General features: G+C 41.4%; 1 protein-coding gene across 1 annotated transcript in view; it reads right to left on the reverse strand.

Moving 5' to 3' along the window:
- Nucleotides 1–13,073, reverse strand: part of CASR (calcium sensing receptor) — a 37,030-nt gene extending 23,957 nt beyond the window's left edge. Inside the window, exons 1-3 of the mRNA XM_057380897.1 lie at nucleotides 12,887–13,073; nucleotides 4,436–4,742; nucleotides 854–1,735 (exon numbers count right to left, since the gene is read on the reverse strand). Of these exons, the coding sequence (XP_057236880.1) occupies nucleotides 854–1,735; nucleotides 4,436–4,742; nucleotides 12,887–13,071 (1,374 nt within the window). The 5' untranslated portion in view covers nucleotides 13,072–13,073. The remainder of the gene's footprint in view (nucleotides 1–853; nucleotides 1,736–4,435; nucleotides 4,743–12,886) is intronic.
- Between the last annotated feature and the right edge of the window lie 9,082 nt (nucleotides 13,074–22,155).

The raw sequence follows: 22,155 nt of genomic DNA on the forward strand, positions 1-22,155 counted from the left end.
TCGTGCCCAAGTTTTTTGTGACAACCAGAATGGGGCAGACAGAACTTGCTACATATTGGACATATCATCATTTGATAGTCCATGCTAATTGTGTTATTTAAGAATGCAGTAGATATAAACCACAAAGGGTGTACTGCATTGGATGGCATGATCAAACACATAGTAGGGTATAGATATTAATAAAGGATCAGAAGACAAAATGGCAGAATATGATTCATGTCCCAGTGGGAAGAATGCATTGAATGAATGGGTAAATGTGACTTAGTCATTAGTATAATTTCATCAGTTCACAAGTACCACTGCCAAATCAAAGCAGCTATCCATTTTCTGCCCAAGAGCCACACATTATTTCCCTTCATTACTCAATCTTCTTTAGTTTGATCCCATATAAGCTTAGAAGTGTGAGGAAAAAAAATACAGCCTGTACGGAAAATTGCTGTGGGATTGCAAAAGATATAAATCTTGCCAAAGAAAACGAACTCTAAAAACTGTTTTCCTTGTTTATGTGTTCTCTCCAGGCCCACTTGTTTATGTAAGGCTCAATATATGATCAAGTTACCTTGCGTCAGCCAGGCTGTGGTTATTGTCTGTGTGTGCACTTTTGGCCTGCAGCAAATGCAAGAAAATTTAACKAAAGTTTCTTTAACTTGCTTTAAGCCCCTTTCACTGGAGGCCTAACCCAACTTACCTTACATTCCCTGTGGGGTGAAAGTGTGTACTTCACACACAGTCACACACTGCATCCCAGGAGCCTTAGGCTGTGTCTGAGACACAGGACTATGAGAGGCACCCTAAAGGGCATTTGGGACAGCTCTGAGGGTTTTTTGCACAGACACACAAATGAAGGGCTTACCTGCCATGCCTCCACCTTCTTGATGTCTGCACAGGAACCGTTGGTGAAGAGTCCCTTCCCAGGGGTACAGGTGTAAATATCCTGCAAGGCATGGGCAATGGAATACACAGCCAGGTACACATTGTAGGATATCCTCAAGTGGGTGTAGTCCATGTAGGGTGTCTCCACGCTGGTGATGTTCTCATCCCCCGTGCAYGGAGGTCTAAAGGCAGATGTTCCATTTCCAGCTCCCAGTCCCTCTTCATGGCCTTTGTGGAAGGAAGTTGAAGCTGGAGAAGTTTTGGATCCATCAGGSAGATAGCAGTTAAATGTCTCCTCCCAAAACTCCTTGGCAAAGCCGTTGTTGGGGGATTTCTTGGGATGCACCTTCTGCAGGAACTCGCGAAAGCCTGGGATCTGTCCTGCCTTCAGCGCAAACCCGATGGTGCTGCCGATGACACGGAAGAACTCGGGCATGGCTATCAGGGAAGAGCTGGCCCARGCCTCACTTGCCAGCCAGATCTTACCAGTGATGTTTCGCCTGACAATCTCTTTGATGAGAGGCTCCAGGTCTGGGCCACTGGAGAAAACAACAATCACTCTGGCTGTGGAGTTCTGGATGACCTCCACCACCTGCTGGATCTCCTCCTCGTCCGAGTACTGGGAGATGAGCTCGCTGAAATCAATGCAGATATCTCTCTCCTCTGCCTCTTCCCGAAACTTTTCAATCCCTGGCCGGCCATAGTCATCATCAGCTGCGATTGTTCCCACCCAGTTCCAGCGAAAGTACTCGATGATGTCTGCCATGGCTGTGGCCTGATGCTCATCGTTGGGGATGGTGCGCAGGAAGGATTTGAACTGGTTCTTATTGCTCAGCAGACGRCTGGAGGAGGCATAGCTGACCTGTGAGAGCACAGCAAACAAGCARAACACACCATAAAGTGAAATGCCCAGAAAGAAATTGCCTCAATTTACCCAGCATGACTGTCATGCTGTGTGGGCAGGGAGGGAGTGAGAGCCACGCTGGCAGCACATTTTCTTAGTTTGCAGGTGATGCTCTGTGTTCTTGGAGCTCTACAGAGGCACATTTAGGAGCAGCTTGGAGCTGAGCAGCTGGAGCCAGCTTGTGCCCACCTGCAAGGTCAAGGATCTGGGGGAGAGAGATTGGAGGAATGGGGAAGATTGCTGTCAAATTCAGAAATAAGAATGTGTCGTCTAGATAAATGAGGGCAATGCACTTAATAATTAACACAAAACACAGGCTTTCTCCATCTCAAATGAGCCATGGGACAGCAGAATTGTATTGKCATCCTGAAAGTGTTCTGTCTCTGCTTGGCTTTGACATCTGTYCCCATCCTTACACAGGCTCCATCAGGCACCTTTATTTGCCTTTTTTATCCAATYCCTGCCACCTGACTAAGAAGACTGTGATGTGTAACAGATCCCCTGATCTTACAGAATGTTATAGAAATGCTATTTTAGCAGTTTTTCCTGGATCAGCAAAGAAGCCACTGGGCATTCCATGCTTCATAAGACACCATGTTTTATGGTTAAAATTGGATTTAATTTCCTTTTCTAAAAACTATAAAGATATTTTATTTTCCTAATCAGAACAAGGGTCATATGCTCTTAAGTTATAATTTGAATTATCTACAAGTAGAAAGAAAACCATAAACCCCAGATAATAACAGTGTAAGGATCTGGAGAGCATCTAAAGTGCATTTTGAGCTTGGTATCTGAATTCTTTAGGACTGACTCTCATTTGAAAAAGTCTCCTACAAACAGTTCATTTTGTACAAAGGGRAAATTTACAGAAAACCTTATCTCCTCAAACTCTGGTATTTGCCATTTCTGCAAGAAGAGAGAAAAGGACGTCTCCTAGTACAGTTTCAAGGGCCATAGGAGTAAATCCTCCTTTCACAGGGTTGTACTCTCCCCAGTGCTACTCTCACCCCCTACAACCTTTTACCAGGAGATAAAAGGTGTCCCAGTGCCCCACATCCTGGAAAGGTACACTGGGGTGAGATACTGAGAAACAGAACAAAAGTCATAACATTGTCAGTGTCCACGTCAACAGAATGAGTAATGAGCCTTACATTAATTGTAAAATACACCTCCAGCTCATACTGAAATGCAGGACCTAATAAGCCTGGATTTACTAATGGCCTTCTATAAATGGTGGTGATAATTCTTCCCAGCGACTGCCAGTGTAAAAGCTGCTTTCAGTGGTCACACTTCAACCACCTGGCTGAGACTTCGTTCCAGAACTGAACCTCCTGACATCTACCCTTTTCTGCAGCCTCTAGATAAGGCACTGCCTCACTGGACAAACGTCATTCCCTGTTKAAAGGGAAAGTCTGAGCACTGCAAACATCTCTTATGTTCAGTTGAACTCACCAACCCTTCTCAGCTGCCCTTGYTCACCTGGTAATGTGATGTGTAAATCAACAATGCCCCGTAAGATGTCATTGGGGCATTTAGTACATGACAATTTCCAAGCCCTTCTTGGTCTTAGCTTAAACCTCCCTGCCCTGCTCAGAGACTAAATGTCCAGTTTTTCAGACTTCTGCAAAGGAGTCAGACTGATAAGACTCAACAGACAAGATATATTACTGTGCACAGGGCAATCAAAATCCTTCCTTCTTCATTCATAGTGCAGATGGGAATTGGAGCCCTGGCTGAAGCAAAGATGTATCTCTCAGGACAGACTGAGAGCACATTTTGGCACAATCTTGTTAAAAGGGCTCTTGTGAGCTCTGGCACCTGCATTCATTTTGAAAGAGGAATTGGAAATACTAGGCTATACAAGGTAACACTTAAATGGATAAGGCCAAGCACTTTTTCCAAAGTTGACTTCAGTGTGGAAATCTAAAATCAAAAGCAGTAACATTAAGCCAGCCTTGTACTTCGCTTAAGGTCTTGGCAGAACAAGGCTCTTGTACAAAAGGATGGGACCATGATTGCTGGCACTGCCCCAGWGGAGTGAGAATGCAGCTGGAAGGATGCTGCAAAACAGGAATTGGCACAAACCACATCAGCACCACATGGGTGACCTCAGGACAAAGGGGCACATCCACATGATTTAACAAACCTTGTTTTGGATGCTCTAGGGCAAAAGAAAGTCAAGTCACCTCAGGAGAAACCTCCACAGCACCTGATGAGCATAAGCAACAACTTTACAGATTAGCTGCTTGAAWGATCAGAGGTGCTGGGAGATTTGAGCAGCTGGCAATGACTGAACTCTGCTTTCAGTGGGCTCTGTGAGAGCTTGGATTGGGCCAGAGAACCACCAGTGTGCAGAAACAGCATCACTGAGCTGTCATTGACCTAAAATACCTGTACTCAGACTAAATCACTCCAGAAGACTCCAGTCCTCCTACTCTAGGCTGCTGTTGGCCAAATGCTGTTCCTGGCTGCTCAACAACCTTTGTGTTTGCAAAGTGCTAACAAGACACATTTCTCTTGTAAGAACAACCCCCACCCCCCATTTTATTGTTTCTCTCCTTAAAGTTCTATTGGAAATGGCAAAGATTAAGCAATTAATCTCTGCAGAATAGAAAAGGAGGCCACTTCTGTAAGTTAAACAAGTGAGTGGAAGCTTACCTGAGGTATGTAAAAGAGTCCCAGCAGATTGGCCACGGCAGTGGAGATGCCAGAGCCCGTTGCTCCCACGACTGCGATGGTGGAAGGGATGTGCTCTGAGCAGTTACAGAATTCATCCAGGTTCAAGGAGTCTATCTTGTTCTGGGCCACAAAACTCAGCGTGGCCTCCAAGGCTTTGGAGACTGTATTGCAAGTGTCAAATATCCTGTATCCCAGGGTCATGTTGGGAAGGAGAGTTGGGCTACTGTTTATTTCTTCTATGGCAAAGATCATAGCCTGGAGCCAGCGGAAGCCTCGGAAATTATACCTGGGGGAGCAAAAATAAAATCAGAATAGAGGTAGAAGGAGGAAAACARAGGAGAGGACACCATGAACGAGGCAGAGTGTCAAATTCCAGGTATAAAAGGCAAAAGCAACTTCAGCTATTTCTTTCATCCTACAAAAAGTTTTGCTTTTGTCTCCCGTGAGAAGAGGCATGCTTATGCTACGAGCTTTAGTTCTGGCTTTCAACATTTCAGTTTGGGAGCTCATGCCAGAAGGGAACTTTTCTTAGTCCCCTAAAATCTGGAAAAGCTGAAAGACAGCATGTCTGGAGTGATGACTCTGGCCTATTCCTTGTGCTCAGAACCCTAAACCCGATCTCTTGGTGCATGAGCAAAAGGACCTTGTGATCCTCTGACTCAAAGCTGCGCCTAAGCAGGTTTGCTTGCAGGCTCCTCTGACTCAAATCTGCACCTAAGCAGGTTTGCTTGCAGGCTCCTCTGACTCAAAGCTGCGCCTAAGCAGGTTTGCTTGCAGGCTCCTCTGACTCAAAGCTGCGCCTAAGCAGGTTTGCTTGCAGGCTCCTCTGACATGTTTCTGAATGCAGGTGGCAGTGTCTGCTAAGCCTGGGCTGATGCTGCCCGGGATTTGGGTTCAGGGATATTCCCTGAGTGTGTCAGCTCCTCCTGAATTTGGGGGGCAGAGCAGAGCCACAGCCCTGGCATTCTGTGATCTGCTCAGGGAAATTCAGCCTCACATCACACATTTACACATTTCATTTTGTAASAGAGAGCACAGGCTGTTCATACCAGAGAACAGACAAGCTATAAATGTAAATCTTAGTGCAAACTGGTAACTTGTCACTTAGATACTGCAGTGCCTTCACTGATGGGGGAACTTTTTTCATTATTATGGTGCTCTCATATATTTGTGTTAGACACAAAYTCAGAACATGCCCTCAGCGCTGGCCTGTGAAACAAACTGTTTTCTGAAGTTTCCTCTCTTCTCTTAGATGGAGAAACGGTGTTTTCTGATTATCTCACACCCGAGCATGGAGCTAACCCAGAGCTGCTGATTGTCCCTGTTTAGGGCATCAAGCTGGCAGTSAAAGAGGATGACACAGGATGATTGTTTATCCAAAAAGCAGAGAAACTTCTTCATGGAAAGCAGCAGCAATGAAGTACCTTTGATGCATGTTATTCTGAAGTTTTACTGTGTTTTCTATTAAGCTGCCCTGGCAAGCAGCTGTGTCCCTGTGAAGCTGCYGTGTTTTAGGGCAATGCAGCTGGAATGGCAGAATTTTTCACAGACCAACCCTGCCCTTCCTTGGAAAGCACTATGAGTCAAAATAGCAGTTATTCTGCAGTTTTGTCCTGAGTTGCAGCTGAAAACATAACACTGTTATGCTTCAGATCCATTGGGAAAAGTGATGGGCTCCAGAATTGGAAAAGACTGGGGAAATAGCCTGCCCAAGAACAAATCCTATATGAAATGGTGAATTTTAGGTTTCACATGAGTTCAATTTTAAAATGCTTAGAGAAATATTTCTATTACTAAGSTGAAGATTTCTAAAGACAAGCTTCATAAAATCACAGACTTTCAATCTCTGAAATACATGACCTGAACAATTTTAATTGCTGGATTAAATGAATGGTTTCCAAAGTTGATGTTAGCTATGTCTGACTTTTTTAAAGCTGAATGAACAAAGCCACATTACTTCCRTTCCAGGGCTTTTATCTGATTCATCTGGGAACAGAATTTCTGAAGATATCACATCTAAGGTTTATCTTTAAGTCTCAAAAACTTCATTTATTAAACTTGACTTCACTGTTCCAGACATCTTTGGCCAACTTCCACATCAGGTTCAGCTCTGAGGTTATACCTCAAAGCCCAGACAATTTCACTACAGATTTCTTCAGGTCAGAAAGTTGGAGGGTGATAAAAATCCTTAGTTAAAATTTATGACCAAAAAGGACAGTTAGCTCATTAAGATTACTCTTTAGAAGCACAGGAGTGTGGGTTAGAAGTAACTTGGTCATTTAGGGTATTTTTTACTCTAGTTTCAAACCATTAAGGAGTGAGATGCAATGAGAGAGCTTTGAAATAAAAGGGCAAATCTCAGAGGGATGGAGACAGTGAGTGCTGTGYACAAAAAGAAAATGTGTTGGGTACACCACATTGCCTCCTGTTGCCAGTAAAACACTTCTTTTAAAAAAGCTACAGTGTTTACTGATATTTTTAATATGACTAAGATTTGAAGCAAGAAGCCATATTCAGACTTCTCATGCAAAAGAGRAAAATCTGAACATGTTTTTTATATTTAAAGGGAAGACTGCTGAGAAGCTGGGAAGTTCAAAGGTACCTGCTAYTGTGAAAAGCTTCACACATTTGAATATAGGTGAAAAGTAAATTTAAGCCTGCTCACCTTAAAATWTATGGGTGAAGTATGACACAAAATTACTTTGCATGCTTGGCAGTAATTTGGTTTTATTTTTTTAAATGCCACAAAATGGCATCTTCAGGTGGTTTCTTTAAAAGCAATGAACTGGATTGTCTTACTTCCTTCACTTCAAAGAAATATTTGGCATTTAATTCAGTAAATGCAGACTAAGGCCCACAAGACAGAGTTGCTTTTATTTTCCTTTCTGACACATGCTCCTGATTACTGTGTATTTACAGGGAAAGGCATCTACTGCAGATACCTGCATTTGGATTCATTTTATTTTGGAGGGAAAACAGAGTATGGGCTGTTTTCTGGGAGCCACACTCCAAAATATCTTTGAAGTGCTTTCAATAATTTATCTTAAACTAAGCAAGGCAGGAGAGCTGCAGTTTTCTTCACTTGCAGCTCTGCTGAGAGTGGCATCAGCAGCTCAGGAGGAGAGGATCAGATGGGAATGAAGTCAGCACTCCTCACTATTCTTCTCTAACACCTGCCAGATCTTCAGACAAGCTGTCATTTTGTCAGCTSATGCAATGTTGTGTCAGTTCTGTAACACAGATGTGGTCAGACCAAGGCAGTGCTGCCGAACTGGTCAACATGGAGCGAGATCCTTTCCATTTCTATGAATGGAAATTTTGTGAATAATTTCTCTGCCAYTGTAAGATCCCAGAAGGGGCTGCAGAGAGCTTCCTCTTGGTTTGGTGTGTRCACAAGGGATTGCTAAGAGCAGCCTGATAGAGCTGATCTCCTGTGCTATGTTGCTGCTGTGATTAAYATGATCAGTCTCTGGAATGCTTTGKCAACCAAGCAGAAATTTGACTGGCAATTTCCATAAAGAAACCATACAGGATTTCCTAGCAGAAGCAAACTTTCATTAGATTTCCAGAATATTTAAATAGCCACTGATATTTTCTTGCTGGGAAAAAAAAGCAGCCACCAAAGCTCATTTTCTGCTGTATTACTTTACAGGTATGTTCATATAGCCTTGCATTTTAACATTTCTGAGATGTGGTGCTAAGAAAAGTGGCCATTGAGCTCTAAATGAGAGTTTAATGTAAATAATTCAGAGCCCAAGGTGTAGATGGGAATTTTTATTTACACTCATTGCTTAAGAGTTGCCCTTCTGATGCCTGTTCTCCCATTTTAGAGTATTCAACCCATTGATCTTTCTATTCCCAGGGAAGAGCACAAACAGGGAGAGGGAGATCACAAACAATGCCTCCACAAATGCTCACTGTAATTGTCAGAGGACAGCTGTGCAGCAGAGCAGTTTGCTGGATACTGAACTTGTATGTCAAATGGTGCTCAGGATGGCTTCAATGTCTCAGTCMATGTTTCAAAGCAAAGCTGTGTAATTTAAGGGACACAAACCCTCTGCACAGTTTAAGTTCCCCATAGCTCCATCCCCTGTTTGTTTGTAGGGTTTGGTTCTAACAGTTCTCACTGTTTGGATCCAGCAGATAAATCCCTCCTGATCCTTGCTGGTCTCTATAAAGAAATAATTCACAGCCTCATGTGTATTCATGCCCTTCATTTACCACACTTGCACGGCACTAAGCAATGGATATGAAGGAAAAGAAGGAGAAAGTGATGTGAAAGCTCTGAATAGCTTTCACTTAACCACCCATATATGACAGGTGCTTTTTGAGTAAAAAAGGTGACAAAGTCTGCATTTGCCTTTTGATCACACCAGCACTCCTYTTTCTCCAGTGGTTGTATGCACACACTAATTCCTCTGTCCTCTCTAGATTTCCAGTACATTAATTTCATGTTATTGCTGCTACTACCACTGTTATTTCTAAGCTATGCAAAGGGGAGCCCTTCAGCCATTTGTTAGATTCCTGCAGTCACAGGTATTATGAGTTGCTTACCACTCTCACAATCAAGGACTGTGGGTGAGGGAATTATGCAGAACAAAGAAAATAAAAAATTAAAAWATTACAATTCAAAARGTGAATGAAAAAARAGAAAAGKATATRTTTTCCTCTTCGGGAAGAAAYTCTATATGTYTTATTRTACATTCTGGTGTGCAGTGAGTAGCAAATACATCTACAATGGCTAGAATTAAAATTCTCTTCTCTCAGGTGGGCAGTGAAACTCAGTGGTCTAAAGAATCTTGGAGCCATGCTCTGTGAAGTCTTCCCGAAGAGGAAAAAAAATCCTTTTCTCTTTCTTTCATTCACCTTTTGAATTGTAATTTTTTAATTGATTGCTGAAACAATAATCAAGAAACAAAACTGCTCTTGCTTTGTGAACTGCTCTTTGCTTCAGACTGCAACTCAGTGTTTAGGGCACAAGGATGCATTTTCAGTAGCAACAACACAAAAAGAATGGACAACACTGTTACTGTTGCCTTTTCCTTTCACTGCTGAGTTTTTCTGAAAAATCACGTGCAAGGTATGCACATTAGCTTCAGGCCAGTATGTATGCTGAGCTGGAGAGAAAGGTGCTATGCCACAAGAGCACAAAGAATGGGAAAAGTGAAAAAGTGGATAAAAAACTGGCCTATTCATTTTGAGAAACCCTGTTTGGGAACATTGAACACTGAAATGTGTGGGAAAATGTCTAAACAGCACAGATCAGGTTCAACAGTCCTCAAAATAAAGGAAAACCACGTTATCTCGAGCTGTTTGATATTGAACTCTAAAATATTCCACCCACAGGGTTTCAGGGGATCTTTAGGTCTTGTCGTGGAGTTTTTCATGGTCTGGACTGTTACTGCAAGGGAGCATGAGGAGAGAGACTGGATGCTCATACTCCCAGAGTGAGCCAGGCCTAATTCTCTTATGTGAAACAAGACACATTTTTCTATGTAGAAAAGAGATTAAAAGCGTTCACAGACATCTGAAAAGAGGGAAGGATAAAACTGATTAACATCAGCTTTGAAAAGACTCAGAAGTGCTGGAGAAGACTCAGAGATGGGCAACATGGCCAGTTAAGAGTATGGGACAGATTTAGCACCTTTGGTTTGACCAGGTACAGTGACATTTATGTGTCTCTTGTKTAATTCCCACTCTACAGAAATTCTGACACTACACAATTGGGGAGATTTACTTTGTGAAGAAACTAGAACCTATTTTTTTTTTTTCTCACCCCAAAAATATCAGTTTGATAATTCCAGACCARTCAATTGCCTGGAATTTAGGAAGCTCACATGTGATAATGTAAGATTCTAGCAAATGACTTGAAAAATGTGTTGGATTCTTAGAGTCAGCATGCACAACCCTGCCACGGGCTAATACCTACCACAGATTCCAAAACCAAAAAGGGACACCTTTCGTTGTGTTGAAAAAGAGGAATTTTCTGATCTCAATACTGCTTAAAATAGAAAATCCTTTCAGGAAAAAATACCTGCTCTCAATTTGACATGCACCAATAACAAGGAATACAAAAAACATTCCCATGTATTACTTGTCTCCATCATTAAAACCTGATGACCAATCTCAGAAAGTCTTCTCAATCCAATCTCTTTTGAATTAAATGCAAATGGACATTTTCTGGAAATGATGTGTGCAATGAAATAACTTCCAGTCATCTCCAGTTCAATCATCCCCTTTTCCTTTTGTAGTTTCTGCTACCTGTGCAGCTAGATCTCTTCTCCAACTGCCTTATGCTATCAACTCCCAATTTACCCAGCTCCCTGGAGGATACATACCACGATTACCCCTCTGTGGCCAYCTTTTTTTCTCTTTTGCACCTGCATCTCCTTGGTGCAGGGGTAAGAAGAACACAGATCTTMTCCAAGCAAATTTCAGCTGGAGGAAACCTTTTAGCAGATTGAATGCCAYGCAGAAGGATCTCCCATTGGGTCCTTAAAACAGCTAATCTGACTTTTCAGTATTTGCCTGTTGCTGGCAGTGCTACCTCATTAAGATGCCTTTTGGCAACCATACTCTTGTACTACTTGTGGCAGAGCATTTTCCAGCATCCTCCCAATGATGTGACCATGTCAAGACAGTCACTGAGGCTGACCCAGAGTCGACAGGAATGAAAACTTTAGAGTGCAAATATCTTCATKRTCCTGCTGATGCCTTAGGATTTTTTGTTTCTGTATTTTCATGTGTCTGTATTCTTGTACTTCTCTAGTACAGCACTAAAAACTACCATTYTCTCATCTTTAGACAAAACAATCCCTCTCTGAGCTGAATCCAAGGACACCTCAGAGCCCCAAAATATGGAAACAACAGTGAGTTGGGGGGAGCAGTTTGGGGTGGGTGACATCATCACCTGTAAAGATCATTGGAGAATTAAGACCCAATATGTTAATAAGGCAGAACTTATAAAAGTGAAGATCTCGTGACTCAGTGTCCATTTTGGGTGTAGCCTCAGGAGGAGGCTTTGTCTGCCCTGATGTACCAATAGGCCTGTTAGGCCTGGATTAAAATTGTGTATTCTCATTCTCTTAACTTTGTCTGGCCTCTCTTTCAGATCAGCCTGACTGATAAGGCATCACTGCCTGCCAGCTGCAGCAGGAGAAGACAATGAAGCTGAAAATTGTCCACTGTTTTCCAGCATTCCACTTTTAAAATGCTGCATTTGGGAAAGAAAAAAAAAATGCTGAAAAGCTGGCAGAGGTTCTTGCTCCATGAAGTAACATTCCACATACATTTAGTTTGCAACTTTCCTGTGCGAACACAGAAGAAGCCAAAATAATCCCTGCTGAATTACACTTGTGTGTGATCCCTGTGACAGCTTCTGAGGATGATTTAATAACCTAGATGGACGTGTTTCACTCAGTGTCTCAGTGGAAAGCACACCTGAAATCTCTGATCCTAACAGGAATGCTCTCAGCCCTCCTTCATTCCTGTCTGCAACAAAATTGTACCAGATCCCCAACCTAGGATACTCAATTTTTCACATATGATAACAGAAGAAGTCCTGTAACATTAAAGTGTTTTCTCATGCATGGTCATGACAGAATTTCACATAAATTTCTTGTATTTTGTTTATATGATGCTCCAGTTGCAATCAGTTTCTGTCMCACTTTCCACTTGCTCTGTGTATTACGTGCAGGGTTGTAAGGCTAAAAATGCCTCATGTTTCACATCGTAAGAATGTYTACACTTCAGTAATAAAATAAATTGTTTTCATGTGCATTTCTCCCKCCAAGGTTAACTGCCAAAACTAAAGACAAAACCTATATGTGTTCTTCACACAAAAGAAAAGAGCTGTGGGTGAGAAAAGCCTGGCCTCAAGCTTGGGATTTTGTAAAAGTCCTAAAGAGACTTCTATGTGTTCCTAAAGAATGTTCCTATGGAAAATTTATGTGTTCAGTGGGATTTTTCAAAAGCCATGGCCTATCTCACTTTCACCTATTCACTTGTTTAGGCAACTAAACAGTTTGTAAAGTCTTAGAAGACGACAGGCAGGACTAGACTGAAAAATTAATTTCTAAGCTATTTTGCCATGCATTACTTTAATCTAATGAACTAAAGGGCACTATTGGTTATTTTCTGTCCTTCTAGTAAAGSTGATTTTCAGATACTATTCAAATGTTGCCTGTGAATGGTCAGATAGAGCAGTATATTAATGTTTTGGCAGTTTCACATAGTAGTAAAATTGCCCTCTTTCACTGTCCAAATATTATTTTTGTTACTGTTTGACATAAAACACTTGGGGTTTTTTTTTATTTAGATCATACCTGCCAATTGCAAGCATCAGATTGCAGACCATATTTACACAATTTAAASTCAAGAAATGTGAAAACTTCCCACATAAACTTTTTATTTTTCCTTTTACTCGCTTACCTTATACACTCCACTGATTCTGGCCTTGATTTTAGATCCTGGTCTTTAGCAGCCACTCCAAAATGAATGGGGAACAATCCTCCAAGAATAATGTCTCCCTTCTTCTGTGCCCGTTGGTTTGGCCCATAGGCAGTAACGTTCCAGGTAAACAGCAAAAGAATCAAGCAGCAGCTATATGAAGTCATTGTTCCTCTTTTCACCAGGGGTTTGTAGGATACAAAATTGGAAAAGATGACGTAAGAAAGTGGGTGTTGAAGCTTTTCCTTTCCTTAATACGGCACAGAGAGGATTTGGGGCACATGTTTGCAGGGAGATAAGCAACAAGCTGRGAACCACAATCCTGGTGTTTCTCCCTCTGTCTTCTCCATTGCAAAACAACAATTCAGCTGTCCTTCCTCCTTATGGAGAGCCCATCTCTGAGAACTGTAAAAGAAAGATTTGAGAAGTGATTCTAGCTATACACCAGGACCCCACATTGACACAATGGCTCTGCTTTGTCAAACCAAGCCCTCAATCAGCCCCTGAATCTGTCCCCACTCAAAAACTCACCTGGGACATCCCACAACCCTGGCAAAGTCACTCTGGCACCCCGGTGACACCATTGACACCTTCCCAAAAAATGTCAGGTGCCTGATTCTCTGTCACATGCCTAAGRTGGGCTGCTAAAACCTCCTATGGYTCTGTTTGTAAAACCTGCAATCAGWGKCCATGAATAGAGCACACTGTGAGACCTGGCTGGGCAAGTGAGGAATAAGGGATCATCAAACATTAGCAAATAATTATAGCAGACTTTTGGTGTCAGTCCACCCCCTCCTTCCCATTGATAGTTCTTAACCCTCCGGTTTGAACTTATCCTTGATAAAAATAATACCAGGTCACAAGAAAGGGAGAATGACTTCCAGGGAAGCATCTGAAGCCAAGGTACTTCTCCATAACGAATCATGAAGGCTTGAAAGGTTTGGTAATTCATGCCACTGAAAACTTAAATATAGCAGCTTTTGAAGCCTGCTTCCTGGGGATGAAAAATGTTGCAGCTTCTCCATGGTCAATATATTTTCCCTGCAGCATGTCTACAGGCCTCCAAAACAAAGGACTAACTTAATTATGGCATATGAAAATGGCTATGGGAGAGGAGGTAGCACAGAAAATTCACAATGGACAGCTAGCTCTTCAGCCTATTTGAAACAGGTCTAAAAGCTTGCAGTAAAAATCTGAAGTTAGTCAAATTCAGAGCAGAAACTAGGCATACTACTAATCCTGAGGACTGCTAATTTCTGAAACAAGTCATCAAGAGTTTTCAAGTGCTGAGAACCTTTTTATGAGGATGAATTATCACTGAAAGCATCTAGATGGGCCTGATCTTCACCTACGTCAAAAGAAGAGCTACTGCAGAGAGAAACTGAGATCATGAGGCTTCTTCTAGCAGCCAGTCTTGATGATCATGCATTCTGTATGACCAYGAAACACATTTCACATTATTATTTCACACATTTTTGGGGCAATGAAGGTCTGCAGGCAGCAGTCAGTGAGAGAGGAGGGACAAAGTTCATGTCTCTCATGTCGTTCTCATGTCTCTGTGGTCAATGCCCTCAGAAAACTGGGCAGACACCACAATTCTCTGTGGTGGGTCCATGCTCAACTATTCTTCAGCCCTGGCTTGAACAAGTGCATTTTTATTGGCAAGGGCAATCAAATCTTTGGCTAGATATCAAAATATGTTTAGGTATTACATATGGCCCTTTGAGAGCTGCATGAGAGAACTTTAACCAGAACCAYGATTAGGAGGGGACAGAGCAATGCAATCAGTGAGTGTCCCAAAACTTTTGGGTTTTGATCTTTCCTGGTGGATGGATGGTGGTTTTGGCTTCTTCAGTGCCCAACACAAGTTTCAGTTAGAGAAATGTCATCTTCCTCCCATCACGTGTGGTTTCAAGAAAGATATAAAGAGTAGTGAGTGCTGACACAGTGTCCTGAGGTGAGGAGCAGCACAGGCAGGGCCAGGAGTTGGAGGTCAGATGTTTGAAACAGGAATAACAATTTCTGAAGAGACACTGCAAAGCCATGGGATGGTCTGGGATGGTCTGACTAACGGTGTTTAGCCCAGATCATTCCTTTCTCACTGCCCCAGGGATGGCAGATGCTACTCTAACAGGGATGGGATCCTCAGAACCTGGAAAAGGAACCATCCATGGGGCTGAACCAAGGCAGGATGGGCTCAGAGACCTCTTCATCACAGCTTGCTGATTTACTACTCTTCTGCTTTTACTTTAATGARGCTTTCTTTTGCCTTCAGGGTTATTCACTTATGAAGAAGGAAACTGTTTCCATCAGCAGCAGGCAGACAATATAATTTATTTTGCTGGGAAGCTCTAGAGAGGTTTGGGCTGATGCTATTGAATATTTAGGAACTTTTCACCACCAAACAGTGCATGGCTGAAGTATGAAATGCAGAAAAAATAAATTCACATTCTTATTTTTCTCTTCTCACAGTAGACRAAGTCAAAACATCTAAACTGGTAAAAACCAGTAAATTTGAAAACAGCATTTACAGCACTTAATAATCCAAGATATCATTCAAGAGCATGACAATAGAATGGACAATGAAAATAAAATTATTCATGGTATAGGGTAATCGTTGGTGTCTCCCTGAATAAATTGGAAGGAGTATTTCTCCAGGACAGGACACAGAACTGAAATAACATCAGAGATGATGTCTGGSAAGAAGATGGGCTGTGTATACATAAAACACATCCCCGAGGCAGCAGMCTGAGGGATAAATGTCCAAAGGTGCACTGACACAAAAAAGCAAAACTCAGCATATGCTCAACACCTCATAAATCTCAGTGTCCAAATCTACAACTCTTCATATCTAAATGCCAGCTATAGCTGGAAACCCAAACTAATTAATGGGAGACACAGGTCTGCCAGCTGCTTTCAGGTGCCCTCCACAACCAAAGAAGAAAATATTTGAAGATCCTGATGATTTCCCCATGAACAGTTGTGAGTTTGCTGCTAGTACCCAGATAATATCCTCTGGTATCAACTTCTGTTGTGGCAAATTTTCCTTCAGCTCTCTTTCTTTTAATTAGATTAAAATTATGAGCCTCTTCCTTATTAAAGGAAAGCATTACGCAGCCAATGATTGAATTACCTGCTGATGTATGCTTCCAGACATAAAACTTAGCATACTACAGGTGGAAATTGTACTACTAATAGAACAAATTACTGCGGTCTTGCAGTTTTCAGCTAATAAATAAAAAAAAAGATTAAATTACCAAGCAACTGAATTAAGATGGAAGTTTGGAATCCACAGCTATTTTCTCCCTTTGCAAATGTCTCTATGTGTAAAACATTATTTAGTATGAGCCCATAAATTCTTTGATTATAAGGTCTTCAATGCAGAACACCTTTTCCCTGTACATACATTCAGCAAATGCAATTCTGTAAAATTACTTCTGCAAGAAGAAAAAAAAAAAAGCTAATATTCATATTATTTTGACACGGCCTGATTTTTAATCCTCTTCCCCTTTTAAAAAYATTATTCAATATTTTTTCCACTCTGTTTTATTAATGATCAGATGCTTTGATTCTGAACTCTCTTGGAAGAGAGCTTCTAAGTTTCAGTGGAGGAACTTTCCATGGTTCCAGGAACTGGTTCAGCCACCAGAAAACTACTGCCATGTCAGAACTGTAGTGAGGTGGGATGGGTGTTTGGAAGGCTTGCAGTAACGGGTAACATTTTGCTAGTAGAATGAAGGTTTTAGCTGTCAGATTAAATCATGCAAAAAAGCCAGGAATATTTAATAAATCTTTGGGGTTTTGGGTGGAAAGAAGATGAATGGCACACTCATGGCATGCATTAGTTACCAAATACTCATTAATCACAGGGTACCAAACCACAACTCTCAACAGCAGCTCTCAGATCCATGAAATAGCTGAGATGGGAAGGATCTCAAAGGATTATGAAGCTGCCCCTCAGCCCAAGAAGGGCTCAGCAACAGCAGCACAGTTCCGGGCATATTTTCTCTAAAATCTTGTGGGGAAGAAGACTATCAGAGACTCAGGGCAGCCTGCTTCAATGCCTCTGTGCTCTAACCAAAGGAAATGTTTTCTCACATCTAACTAGTGGGTTTTGTTACAAATTAAGCCTGTTTTCTCCCACCTACCACACATGCCAGTGCCTCCCTTCTCATAACCACCTTATTTGGGATTTGTTTCACCTCTCCTTTTACTCTTTCTTTTTAGACCAAGCAAATTAATTTTTTTTTTTTTCATAAAGATGCTTTCCTGAGCTCGGATTATTCTTGTTTCATTCCTCTGGCCTCCTTCCAGCATGTCTCCACATTTAGCTCAGYCCAGTGCCCAGAAATGGACTTGGTGTCCTTGTTTGGCCCTTACAAGCACTGAGCAAAGTAGTAGAATCACTTTGTGTGTCTTGCAGGCTACAGCCCTGTTTGTACATCTCAGCATGGCATTTGTCTTTTTTTGGAGCAGCATGACATTGTTAACTTATGGTAGATCATCAGCTGAACACAAAGCAAAGTTCAGCATGTTTATATTCACATGGCCATTGTATTTCACAAGAAATTCTTATTTTCCAGAAGTTTTCCCTCACATTCAGTTCAGTGGTATAATCTAAATTTCCMAGATCATTCTGAACACCACAAGGAACCAGAATGGACAAGCTCAGCTGAGTCTCTTGGGCTTTCAGGAGCTTTTTACAGCAGAGATCTCGGGAAGATTCCTGATCATGGCCATGCCAAAAAAGCTGTCCCAGACCCAAAAAGAACCTGGACTCCCACATGGCCAGTTTGTTCTGCTTTTGGGAGGTCTGGATGCCCCAAGGCAGCTAAAGAATGACACTYCAGTGAAGTGGACAACAGACACAGGTTAGAAATCTTCACACTTCCAAGAGCAGACCAGACTTCTAGTGCTGAGGTATCACAACAATATGAGAAAAAGTAAATTATTCCCATTTGTCAGCAGAGCAGCATTAGCTCAACTTTACTGCACCACTTTGGTCAAAATGAGGGATGACTGCATCGAAGGAGCAATCAAAATCAGAGTGCTGGTGTGCTCAAATGGAGAAACTGTGCTCGAATTTTGTGGAATTAAATGGCTCCATCTTTAAAGAAGGCAAATGTTAACTGAAAATGTACCACAAAGAACTTTTTGCTAATGCAAAAAAAAAAAAAAAAAAAAGGCAATTCTTAAAGAACACACTGCCCAAAATAGGGAGATTCTTAACTGGAGAAATAGCATGATTGGAAGATGGAATCTCAGCCTTGGAAAAGTTTGGAGAGATGGAATCTCAGCCTTGGAAAAGTTCTGTGTAGAGAAAAATTCAGATCTAGAATAAGGATTCAGTTCTAGCAACCACAGGCTTGGTTTTGAACTAAACACAAAATGTGAATTCTAGAGCTTTAGCCAATAAATAGATTTTACAAAATCATCAAGACCGTCAGGGTCACCAGGACAGTATTTCCATACCTTACTGTTAGCTTAAGGGGATGTTACCTCTTGCAGATAGAATTTTTCTGGCAGAAATAAAGATGGTCATATTCTATTATACCACAGAATACAAATGTTAAAAAATGATACATTACAGTCTCACCTGGAATTGCAAAAGCTAAGAGGAGGCCAAAACCACAGCACACAAATCAGCCACAGCACTGAAGAAGCTGCTGAAGCTCATAAATAACAATTTGTCCAGTTCAAATGAAGAAAGCCATATATTTAGCACTGGGAGGAAGAGACTGCAGGAGGAAAGGCCCARAGAACCTAGCATGGTCATGAAAAATCTGACCACTTGCTCTGGAATAACATTCTCAATTCTCCAGGCAAACTAAATATTAAAACCTATATAGTAACCCAGGCAGTTGTAACAGATTCAATTCTGCTACATCTGATTTACTCGATATTATCAAGTTCATTTGAGAGTTACCATTTAGGTTTCCAGAATTTTYATACCTATCATATTATTTTTACATAGTAGCCATATCTTTAACTTCCATTTACTCCTGAGGTCATATACTGGTGTACAAATAATGCAGAACCAACTGTGAAGGTGTGGAATCACTGATCTGTGTTCAGCACTACAAAATACCAGAGTGACAGAAATATGCCCAGGACATCACTGCTGATATCCTGCTCAACACAGAAACTTGAGATCAAGGAAGCCTAAACTGTTMAAGGCTGATGTCCAAAACTCTCGGGAACTGTAGATATGGAAAATGGAACCAGGAATAAGCAGAACCTTTGTTTCAAGGAGACTCAAACAAACCTGGTTGTAGCAACAGCACTCAAAAGAGCATCAGCTACTGACCATAATTTTATTGGATTTTTACCATAATCARGTAAAAATCCAATCCTGCCCACAGAGAGCACTACTGTAGATTTAACATGGCATTAAAAGACCTCTGATCTCRCTCCCATTTCAGCACTGGCTCATAAAATGCACACCATTCCATGTCAATCCATGTAGCAGCCACCTTTCCATCAGGACAGTACCTGCCTTTGGGACCACATAACATTTCTCAAGTAATTTTCATCACTGTGATCCGGGATGTGATAKCCCTTTGTGGAAATAATTTTATGTTTGTTGATGGCAGGAAGCAAAAAGCCAAAGTAGCAATAGAAAATACCTCAGAGACTCATTGGATGCACTCTGTGAACACCATTAGCAAACAAAGAGCTGTAAGTGGTTTTTGAGTGGTGAGGGYTTGGTGGAAATCCACGTGGAGGGTGATTTATGTCTTTGGAGTCATTTTTTCACAGGTGTGTAAMACAGCCTGAGAAGCAGCTCAGGACCTTACAGGCCTGACTGGTTTTGTTCCTCTGAAGAGTAATTCAGAGTTTCCTGCAATAAGAGCTAAGGCTCATTTCTACAAGACATTACACAAGCCTCTGAAGCAAATATGAAAAGGTATAAAACAATTCTGCAACTTCTCATCTTTCCACTCCTGTGCCTTCTTCAGTACAAGTGTGAACAGTGCATGTGTGTGTACGTATCCAAGAGATCACCGAAATGCATCAGTTTGTATCAAGGCATCTTGGACAAGAAACAACTGTGACAAATTCATTAGAACTGCTAAGACAAGCCGAAGAGCTACAGCACCAAACAGAATCCATGCAGAACAGGTGGTCTTGGAGGGATTTCCAAGTCCTAGGGAGTTCTGGAGCCACAGCAGCCCATCTGCATCCTCCCTTCTTTTGGAAAGTTGACACAAACTCACCTTTCCACTTTATGCTGAGAGCTCCATTGCACCCTTGAGCAATCTCAGATTTAGATACCACAGGTACCAGGAAATCCATCTTGTCAACACCTTAAAGCTGTCCTGTTTTGCCTCTCTGAGTTCCAGATTCTTCTGTTGCTGTGCCATGGTTTGCCAACCCTTGTGGTAAAAGCCCATAATTTTATCAGTTGTTTAAGGSAGATGGAAGGATGCCTTGGATGTAACACCAATCTAAAGGCTTCTTGGTAGTTTCAATGATTTTTGTCTTTATGTAAGGAAGARACTAAGAACTGCAATAAAATAGGAAGTGAAACACTTTGCTAAAGTAACATTTCTTTAAAAAATTGATTTCTTTAACTTTCCTTGCTCCTAAAGCAAATCTCAACCACCACGCTGATGAGTGGGCATTCMAGTAAAAGATGTTTTACCCCATCCTATATTTTTGGGATGTGGCTAGACCCTCCTGGACAGATGGAGAAAGARAGCCTGGGGGATGCTCTGCAGAATGAAGAGGATTTATATCTTTGTGGCATATGGCACTGGGATGTGGTTTTCAAAATTTTGCTGCTCAGACTTTTCCCTGCAGGAGAAACAGCCATTTAAGGGCACCTTACATTCCTGCATATCATATATACCTTCCTGCAGCTCAAGTAAGCTTTTCCTCAACATCCAGTGCAGGAGYTTTGCCAGCAAATTCACCCAGCTGAATTGCTCTTAGTCCCTAATTTGCAGAATTTCTCTTTTCTGTGTTTCTGGCCTTSAGACACACAGAAGTGTTAGCAGGTGCTCTGCTCCCAGCCCACAGAAATGCAGTTCAACCATCGCTGAATGACCCTGCAAAGGTAAAAAGTTTCCTGGAAAGTTTMTTCATCTTTCCCAGTGCCTAATTTACCTTCTTTCACTCTTAGTAGAAACATCTCTGGGGCTTACAAAATGACTGAATCCCCCTGGCAAAGTTATTTTTCCTTGCTTAGCATGCCCACAAAACAGTGTGATTATGTTATGCTCTTTGCATAAGATCACTTATTTTTTAAGATGAGCTTTTCTACAAGCAAATGAAGAGTCTTCAGATTGATTCTTTAATATAAAAAAATGCCAGTCAAAGAATAGAGTTTATGAAACTGTGTTGCTGTAATCTGTCTGGGAAAAATAAGGAGGAGCTATCATTGTTATCAACTCCTGGATGCTCTATACCTTCCATATCTCTCTGATTTTTGTCTCTATTTTTTGTCTTTAGAAAGTAATAGGCTAGAAGGACTGGTAAACAGGGTAGGACATTTTCAACTGCCTTTTTTTTTTCCCTATGCCACATCATGAGGCAGAAAAGATCAGAGGAGGGATGGGGGAGGTGCCAGAGTAGGCAATCATTTGTAAATAATTAAAATTACACAATTTAGTGGAGTGTTACTCAAAAGAGATGCCACACTTTTTGATTGGGCAGCATTAGATCTGCTGCTTAGCCAGCTGAAAGGTCAGGGAATATCAAAYAACAGAAAAAGAATACTCAAAGAAGGCCATGCATAATTATCTTTCTGTATTTATCTCAGTTAATCAACCRCTTTTTAATGATTCCTCTACAAAATAGCAAGAACAAATAAGCTCAGATCATGTAAATAAACATGAAAAGAATCTGATTTGTATCAGCAAAATTCTTATTTCCAAAAAACCTTCTATGATGAATCAGAATTAGGTGCAAGCCACTAGAAAGGTCAATCTGCCTGTTACAGAGATTTTACATAAACTGAGATGATAAGATATTTCTGATTCCAGTTTGGGATGGTTTTGTTGGAAGTGGTGGTGTCCCACAGCTGCTGTGGGGAAGGATCCTGGACACTGAGGCTGCTTCTTTCTCCTGCCTGGCTGTGACTTTCTTTGCCTGGGACTTCACTTCCCAACTTGTAATAGWGTCCAGAAATAATTTTAGAAACTTAAACTTCATCCATGTCAACAGATGTCAAACTGAGGATCAGCTGAATCAAGGCTGATTCAGGCTTTTCTCTAGCAAAAAAAAAAAGCTAAAAAACCAAACTGATC

The sequence above is a fragment of the Malurus melanocephalus genome, unplaced genomic scaffold (genome assembly GCF_030028575.1).
Source record: "Malurus melanocephalus ecotype Western Australia unplaced genomic scaffold, MMel_1.1 scaffold_476, whole genome shotgun sequence".
Taxonomy (NCBI): domain Eukaryota; kingdom Metazoa; phylum Chordata; class Aves; order Passeriformes; family Maluridae; genus Malurus; species Malurus melanocephalus.